This window comes from Antrostomus carolinensis, unplaced genomic scaffold (assembly GCF_000700745.2).
Source record: "Antrostomus carolinensis isolate BGI_N321 unplaced genomic scaffold, ASM70074v2 scaffold30771, whole genome shotgun sequence".
Lineage (NCBI taxonomy): Eukaryota > Metazoa > Chordata > Aves > Caprimulgiformes > Caprimulgidae > Antrostomus > Antrostomus carolinensis.
The window spans coordinates 267-9,506 of NW_010296760.1; the positions used below are offsets into that span (position 1 = coordinate 267).

General features: G+C 39.4%; 1 protein-coding gene across 1 annotated transcript in view; it reads left to right on the plus strand.

Annotated features, from left to right (window-relative positions):
* The first annotated feature begins 4,607 nt into the window (after positions 1–4,607).
* The window catches only part of LOC104533040 (merlin), a 16,603-nt gene continuing 11,970 nt past the window's right edge, over positions 4,608–9,240 (plus strand). The window contains exons 1-4 of the mRNA XM_010178400.1: positions 4,608–4,615; positions 6,085–6,202; positions 6,597–6,722; positions 7,094–7,216. Coding sequence (XP_010176702.1) covers positions 4,608–4,615; positions 6,085–6,202; positions 6,597–6,722; positions 7,094–7,216 — 375 coding nt within the window. The remainder of the gene's footprint in view (positions 4,616–6,084; positions 6,203–6,596; positions 6,723–7,093; positions 7,217–9,240) is intronic.

Here is a 9,240-nt window from a genome sequence, read left to right on the forward strand (position 1 = left end):
TGAAGATGTCCCTGCTCGCTGCAGGGGTTGGACTAGGTGACCACTGAGGGTCCCTTCCAACCCAAACCATTCTGTGATCCCTCAGGGAGCCGCTGTCCTTCCTCTGGCCGCCGCAGGCTCACACAGCGGAATCCAGCAGCAGCATGTTGTGCTGTGGGACTGGACACAAGCCCCAGCAGGCCTTGGAGTGGAGGTGCTGGAAGGAGGTGAGGAGGTGTTAGAGCTCAGGGGCTGTTTCACACTGAATTTCAGGAGAGGTAGCGCTGTGTCAGCACAGTCTCTTTTTGTGGCTGAATGGCACTGAGGTCTATTAGTACAGGAAGTCATTTTGTGCTCTTCCACCTGTTATTAATAAGACAAATCTTGAAGGTTTTTCATGTAATTCTGTAATAAATATATGAAATGAGACCTTGCATGTCCTTCTTTATCCATACCCTGGTAGAAATTCAGTTTTTGTAAATCTATATCTAAAATTGTGTGTTGAAAAAACCCTTACAAACTAAATAATGGTAAAAAAAAAAGCCTTGACTTTGCCATTGCATTTGAGGAAATGTGCCCCTGGCAACTCATAGAGCTTGTGGGTCTCTGTTCCTGTGACTTCAGGGTGAGGCCATCCCTTTTTTTATATTTAAATGTATTCATTTATCTCTTTTACCTAGTGAGTATTTTGCTGCTGCCCTCTTTTCACGTTTGTTCTCAAGGCGTTATTGGCCCATCATGTCTCACTACAGGCAAAGGGCAGGTAGGGAATTGTATTTACTTAATAGGACAGTGCTCTGCAGTTTCGCTTTTTAAGGTGGCTGGGTGTGGTGAGAACAGGCTCTTCTTTGTACATTGGAGACACTGTTGCAATAGTTTGATCAAAGGAGTTATTTGGCACATTATTATCAGTTCTTGCAGATATCCAAATCAAGATTCATGGGCTTCTGTTATTTTAATGCCTTGTTGCTTGAATTACAGTGGAGAGAAGTTGGGAGGAGTCTCCCTGGCACAGGCAGGAAATGGTTAAGAGCCTTTCATATCACCTGGGAAAGCAATTCTTTGATTTTTCAGAGGGCGCTAACATGCTGCAGTTCATAGGAAACAAAGGAAAGGGGATCAAGTATAAAAGTTGTTCTTGGATTTTATTTTCCGTGGCAGAACTTGTGAGGGCTGGATATTGATGTCTGCTGAAAAATACAGAATTTTGGATTAAAAAAAATTATTTTTCTTATCTCTTTTCAGAAAATGATCTGTGAGGTAAGTCTTGATTCCAGCTGGTGACTTTAGATAACTTCTTTTTAGATTGAGAGGTAAGAAAAACCTTTATATTGCTGACCCATTTTAAAACAGTGAATTCTTTTCTTAAATTGTTCCTTGGGCAGGGAGCACAGGGAGAAGTGTGAGTCAACAACTGTAAAAAGCCCAAAACGCTTTTCCTGTATTGTCTGCATTCAAATTGCTTGCATTAATTTCTGAGCTGAAGTACAGAAATCCAGGAACTGGGAGAAACATAATGAGTCAGGGGAATTTATGATTAAGAGTTGCAGTAAACATTTCAGCGATGACAGGAGACTTTCAAATTGTAGGAGTATCTATGTTAATGTACTTTTGCAGTTGATGCTTCAAGCATCTTCTATTGATGGCTCTTAAAGTACTTCCCAAACCTTGTTTCTTTAAACTACACTGTACTCCCAAGGGTTTTATATTTCCAGATTGTGTAAGGACTTTGCTAGCAAATGATACAGTTGCTGCCCCTGTGCATGTGCTGATTCTTAAGGGCAGGCTGCTTTTGGGGGTGTAAGAGGGGAGTTTCACCATTTCCATTAATTCTTAGCTTGTCTGCAGCTGAGACTAAGGAGGTCTCACCTTAAAAGTGCTGCTGGCTTTTTGTGTGTGTGAAAACAGATGCTTTTTCACTTGAGTGTGGCTGACCAAAGTGTGATTGGATGGTAATAGCTCATGCAGAGTTGTCACTGAGAGCTAGTGCCATGTGAAGGGAAATCTCTGTATCCTGTGGAGAGCCCTGCCAACCCTCTATTCACCTTGGAAAGGCTAAACTGAAAGTAAATTGTGCTCTCACTCAGGTTAATTGCAGCTTGTGCGTTGAGATTTCTCTGTGTTTGTCTCTGATGTAGTGAATTCTGGTGGATTTATTGAGCTTTGGGGGGGTGCTGATTTAATTTTCTTTCTCTTTGTAATTTTCAGTTGATATTGTAAGTGGTATCTGATGTGTGTGTGTGGGCTATTTCCCACTTGAATAAAGTGCAGCACAGTGGTGTAACACAACTGCCCATCTAGTGCTGTGATATCGATAAGGATCAGTCTTTGCAAGAGTCACCTTGCCAGTTCTTCTTGCTATTGCCTGCTGTTCCCAGTTTCCCTTGCACCCCCACGTTTTGCTCAGGCACTAGTTTCTCATTGTCAAGAAGAGTGAAAACTATGATCCAGTCAGAGCTACTGGATTTCAGTTCTTTCTTCTTGGACATGAACGTGCTAAAAGGCAGAGTCAAGACTGTTTAGTTCCTGCAAATTATATTCCTCATCACTGTGTTTCTGTTCCCCTCATCAAGCAAAGCTTTTTATCATCTTTCTGTTGGTTTTCATAAGGTGCAGGAGAAGCTGTGGATATTCACAGCTTCTGATCTGCCTGTTCCAAGATTCTGGCTGGACAGGAATCTTTTATCACCCCACCCTATTTTGGATTAGTGTGTTATTTGGGAAGGTTATGACATGCTCTGATCTATCGCATTTCGCTGCTTCTGGGTCTTGAGCTTCGATCCCTGTGGCAACTGCAGAAATAAATCAGTGGAGCTCAGTGACAGGAACTCTACCTTGAAACACTTTGCACATGATTCACAGTTAAATGTTGTTATTAGCAGGGATCTAGAGAGTGGATTGCTTTTGCATTTAAACAAAAGATGGCAAACCCAGATTGTCTTATTCGGCAAGATTTCTCTTATTTGAAAAAGTTACTTTTCTAAAAACTTGACTGTTAAGTGCTTTTGCTTATGTTGTGAGTATCTGACAGTAATTTCAACTATTCAGTGTGAAAACCTCTTCTATTTCTTTACCAGTGCTATTGATTAAAATGCAGTTTACATTTCTTGGGAAAATTTGATATTCAAAAATGTCTTTTTACTGTGAGTCAGAATGTACTTTTCCATGGAATAAAAATTCTGGAAAGGAAAAAAAAAATGCTATTGGAAATGTTGAACAAATTAAATTGTCATTTCAACCAGGTTATACAAGAAAAAAGAAAGAACTTCAAAGTCAAAATGAAGGGCTCTGGTGTTTTTTGTCATATTTTGAGAAAATTAGTACATTCTTCTGCAGTTGTTCAATTTTATCTGTTCAGCGTTTTCCATATGAAACTCTTTGAGAATGTTCTGTACTGGCCCTGACTCCAAGTTCCTGTTTAATTCAATTGGCTGTTTCAAATTACATATTAAAAATGAGTTATGAAGCTTTTTTCTTTTGTTTTCAGCCATTGGTGTTTCTTCTAGAACTAGTAGAAGGGGTTGTTTCTAGTATTATGTAGTAGTTTGTAGTTCTGATGCTTTAACTGGTGCCTCAAATTAGTTACAGTAAATCTCTGGTTTGGAAGAAAACTGGTCAGGAAAGAACTTTGGAATGTAACAGGTTAAAATATAATTTTCCTGTTAGCTGTGTTGCAGCTTAGAGATCAAAAAAATTACTGGAATAATTACTGCTGTTTTGGATGCCTTCACATGATGCTCTCCTTGTCCATATTACTGTGGTCACATTACACCATACTATGGTCTATTTTTGGCTTTTAAATATTCCCTTCCCCTTAATCAAAACCACTTTTCTATGCTAAATAGAAAGGACCTGAGCTCTGCTCAGTAGTGTGCACTGAGGTGTTACCTAAATTATAGAGGAAATGCACTCTAGGTCAAGATCTGTTTTTCACTCCTCTGACAAAATATTCCCTGAGGACAAGGTTGTACCCTGGGGGTGATGGGATTTGGGCCTTGGATGTGCCTATCCCTGAAGCACCCTGGCTCACACTGGTTCTTGGTAGCGTGAACTGGCCTCTCTTAGGACTGGTGTCAGGCACCAGTGGAAGGATGATCTTGGGAAGAGTGCTTTGAGGGCATGTAGTTCCCTCCAGCCTTCAGGTGGGAGCAGATATTGTCACACTGTTTTAGACAGAAGTTCAGAAAGGTAGAAATTCCATCCTGTGCTTTTCCAGCATCATGCTATTCTTATTGTTAGTGATTTTTTTTCTCAGTGTGCAACCTGTCTGCAATTTAAGCCCATTATTCCTTGTCTTAACCACTGTGGTCATGGAGAGCAGACATTATAATGTCTCACCACACTTGTCCCTTCTCTGTACTAACCAGTACTTTCATTTTGCCACAGATAATTTTCTAGCCCTTGGATCTCTCCTTTGGATTCTCTCCAGTTAGCCCATTAATCTTTCCTGAAGTGTGTTGCCTTAAACCAAACAAGACTTCAGCAGAAGCTTCACCAGAGCCATCTGGAGGGAGAGGACTCCTCAACTAGTCTCAATGGTGTTGGAAAGATGAATTTCTTCCTGAGCTTTTCTTCCCTACTCTGAGTTGTCTCAAGTACTTGCTCTCAACTCTGCCACTGATGTCCATATGATTTGGTAATTAACTCATCTGTTCTCTGCCTCAACTTCCCTACAGTTCTAAAAGAAAAACTTCCATATACATTCTACCTCCTATTTAGGTACTTGAAAATTTTGGATGAGGCACATGCAACGTGGAAAATAATCAGTACATGTGCAAGCCAATTTAGAGCTCGGCAGAAGCAAAGATGTGGACAAGATATTTTATAAATTCCTGGAAGGTAACAGGCAAATGGAACTTTTCAGTTTAAACTAGAACTTTATTTTGGAATTCCTTAAGGAGAGATTGGAAGTCTGCCACACTGTAATAGTCTTATATTGTAGGAAACCAAGAATGCCTCAGTCTCTTCTTGACCTATATAGATCATAGATACTAACTAGGTTGTGCAAGTCTGAGCTGTTAGTTTTATAAAGTAAAACCAAGAAAAATTTACAGGCTGATTTCCTCTGCTCAGAAATAAACATGAGAACTGCATAGTGCAGATTCACACTATCATTTAACCCCAGCTTTTGCCATTTGGTTTGAATAGTATGCACAAAACTCTTGTGGCTGTGGAAATAGCAACATCTCACCAGTTTTCTTGATGGCATGCAATCAATTGCATTTAGAATAGAAGATTTGTGAAGGAATTTTCTGTAGACTTCTGCAAAATTAAATTAACTTCAGGAGAACTCCACTGGAAAAATTTGTGTTCTAAATAGCTTTCATCATTGTGAGTTAGTATGCTCAAGAGAACAGGGTAAATCCAGCTTAATTTCACTGCATATATTCTTGGCTTTGTATCATTTCAGGGAGTTAAGACACAATTTTGTAAACTCAATAGGTTAGTTGCTGAAGGAGCCATAACTGATGGGAAAGAATTACGTTGGATTTGATATAATACAGTTTTATTGTGTGATGTAGCTCTCCACTGTGTATTACAAGTGGACCCTCCACTGATGCAGTTGGTGTTACTGCAGAGACCTTTACTGAGAAAGGGAATTTTGCTTGGATATGTAAAAGGAATGAGGAATGTCATATTTCTGTTGGCATTATTCAAAAGCCGGGTATTACTTTTATGAAACTGTAAACATTCATCTACTGCAGTTTTGTTGCAAGAGAATTGCAATAGAGGCAGGGGATTTAATCGAGCACAAGGGTTGAATTGGAGGTTCCTTAGATGTCCTCAGCCATAGTGAGAGGCAGATCCCTGGATCTTGCAATGTCTGAATCATGTTCTTTCTAGTACTGTACGAACCCAGTGTTTGCCAAGGTCTGAGGAAAGACAGGAATGACATTTAGGAGCAATTTATTTTAAGGAGCAAACGAAATTTAAAGGTCAAACTAAATTTTTTGTTTCAACATCCTTTCTTATTGTCTTGGACACAAAAAATGCATATTTAAAGGTGACTTTATTCTGCAAGTTTGAACTTGTCCTACTTTGGAATCTAGTCAAGAAAACATTACTGAATTTCCAGCCCTAAATGTAATACATGTTTGATTTCAGGTGTGGCTATCCTCATAAACTAAAAAATATGTCCATCCGAGGCCTGAAGAAGAAACAACCAAAGACTTTTAAAGTGAAAATTATAACAGTGGATGCTGAAATGGAGTTCAGCTGTGAGGTAAGAGTCCTCAGCACAATGCTAGAAAGATGGAGACTGACCTTTGTATTAGCAAGATGTAAATTTGAAAAGTTCAGATTATCAGTTCATGGATGGATGGTCTTAAAACTGATCCATGATTTTTATAAACAATGGATTACTTATGCTCAGATGCATTCTTCTGTTAAATAACTTTGACTATTTAGAATTTAAAGCTGGAGGAGAGGAAGAGGAGTTAGAGCTCTGTAACTATTATACCTTTGCTGTAGTCAGTGGTAGGCACATTTTGTTGAAAAGCTAAAGGTGAAATAAGAGTTCATAGGAGAAAGGCAAATGGTAGCCTGATTTGTTCGCCTAAATTGTAGCAAATTGATTCAAGATGTACCTGTTTTTCTCAATTTTCTTTTTCTTCTAGATGAAGTGGAAGGGAAAGGACTTGTTTGATCTGGTCTGCCGAGCACTTGGTTTAAGGGAGACTTGGTTTTTTGGCTTGCAATACACAATAAAAGGAATGTGCACCTGGTTGAAGATGGACAAAAAGGTATGGGAAACAAAAAATAACAGCATGGCCATTTTCTACTTATAAAAACATTTACTTTTTTAGCACAGTAGCTAAAGGAATGTGTTGCATGACAACTCATAACTTTAGATGGTATCATTTATTTAAGACTGAAGTTCATTGTGTTATTTGGTCTGATTGCTTCTGTCACATTTGACCTGAAGTATCACACACCAAAAGCCACTATATGTGCTGTGTGCTATTGGATTAAAGCTCAGCATTGCTTTTCATTCTAAAATACAGAAAGGCTGCTTCAAGTGGATTATCATCTGCTTTCTGATTTTCCTCTGGGATATTGTTTTGAGATACTTACATAGTATTTTTGTTGATGATTTTATTTTATCTTTAAACAGGTTTTAGATCAAGAAATACCCAAAGAAGATCCCATTAGCTTTCACTTTTTGGCTAAATTCTATCCTGAGAAGGTAGAAGAGGAACTACTACAGGAAATTACCCAGCATTTATTCTTCCTTCAGGTCAGGAACAGTTTTTAACCGTGAATTCCTTCTGTATTTACCCGAGTGCTTTTGTATTGTCTTTGATCTTGTTGGCAGTCTCAGAATTATTCTGCTGGCTTCAGCTGTATCAGTGTTTCTGTCAAGATCTCATTTTTATGAAATACAAACATCTCTCCTGACTGTGGTTTTGCGTAGTGGTGGTAAGCTGAATGTTGTCTTCTGCAGTTTTTTGTTCACTTGATGGCTTCTCTTACTGTTTGTGCTAGGAATGGGAGTTAAATTGCTAAGACCTGTAGTTTAATGTAAAATGACTTTTACATCTAGCAGTTTGAGTAATAATTCCACATCTAGTTATTCCAGACTTGTTTTGCTCCTCTAGTATGTGTTTTTAAAAAAACCCCCAACGTGCCAGGCTGGCACTGCTTGAAGAACTGTGATGCTTTTGCTGAACTGATCAGTGCTGAGAAGTGAAAGTGAAGCCATCATTTTTAGCAGCTTTAGAACTTATCCTGGGGACTGTCATATGATCTGCTATGGCTGCAGTTAGGATGAAGAGAGTCTCAACAACTCCTTGTTGTTGTCTTAGACCTGCTGGTGTAACCTCCTGTGTAACCATTCCCTAACCTACTTCTTTCAAAATGAACAGAATTAGAAGAGACCTATTATTAGATGTACACACTGTGGGGGAGTGACTGTACAAGCAATTACGGTGGCAGTTGTGAAGGTGGAGAAGAGGGAAGGAATGGTGATAAGCAGTTGAGGACAATAAGCTTTTTTACCCTTATCAGCTGCAGATGGAACAAGGCCTGTGACTGCAGCCTATCTCTGAAACTAAAACTTGTGAGTTCCTAAAAATAGGTGGTTACAGGGAGATCTTGTGTATGACTGTAGAAGGCACAATCACTAGGAAACAAGAACTCCCTAGCCTGTCCCTTCTTAAATCTTCATTTTGGATTGTAGGGAGGAAAAAAAAAAACAGAATTTGACAGCTACTCTGAAATACAGGTTTGTTCATTTAGCAAGTTTCAAAAGGAGTGGAGCAGCGTACACAGCCACAACTCAAACAGAAGACTCACCACAATGTATGATCCTTTTAGAGACAAAGTCTGGAGGCATCATCATATTGTCTGATGGGCCCTGGATGAGAAGTGCTGTTCCCTTGGTATGGTGTTGGTATTCTGAAACGTCCAGATTTGCACCCACTGACTTCGGCCAGTCAAATTAGCCAGTTTGAGTTGTCTTCCCTACCCCATTGAACCGGGTGCCTGCTACTCATGCTAGCAGAATAAATCCCCAGCCCTGACAAATCTTCATTATAGATAATAGAATTTCATATGTGCCATAGGGGCAGCTGTTAGCTGTGTGAACACAGCTTGGTCTGTACACTATGGTGGTTCTTAACAACTTACAAATTTCCATGAGATGGAAGCCAGTACAAGTAATAAAATTAACCCCACACATGCATTAATGCTAGTAGCTTTGCAGAGGCAGATTTATTATTTGCCACTTTTTTCTTTTGTCCCAGAAATGGTTAGGGTTTTCTTAGCCCCATTAAAAAGGAGATGAAGGAGCAAATTCATGGAGTGCTATGCTTCTTTATCAAAATAAAGATGCATCAACCAGGAAAAGCCATGCTCTGGCTCCACAGCTGCAGCAACAGGTATAAAAGCATTGAGTTTTGGATGATCACTTGTTGGTCAGCTGTTTGTTCCAATGTCTGTGACATCCAGCTTCTCTCCTGAATTGCTCTGAAGTCCTCTGTAAGTTACAGCCTTCCGGTGTGTTGCTTTATTCTGGCAGCTTTCAGCAGTATGTGTCTGTGCAAGTAGATTGGGTATATGGAATAAATTCAATCTGCATCTGTAAATAAACACAGTAAATACACTTGTTCCCTGAGGAGGATGTGTTAACGAAGTAATGGGAAAATGCTGTTGTTCTGAGTGTTAATATACTAACTAGAACATAATCCAGAACCCTTAACCACTTGGCAATTTGTTTTTTAAGCTAATTTTGGAAAGGAATGAGAGGGGCAGAACTCTTTC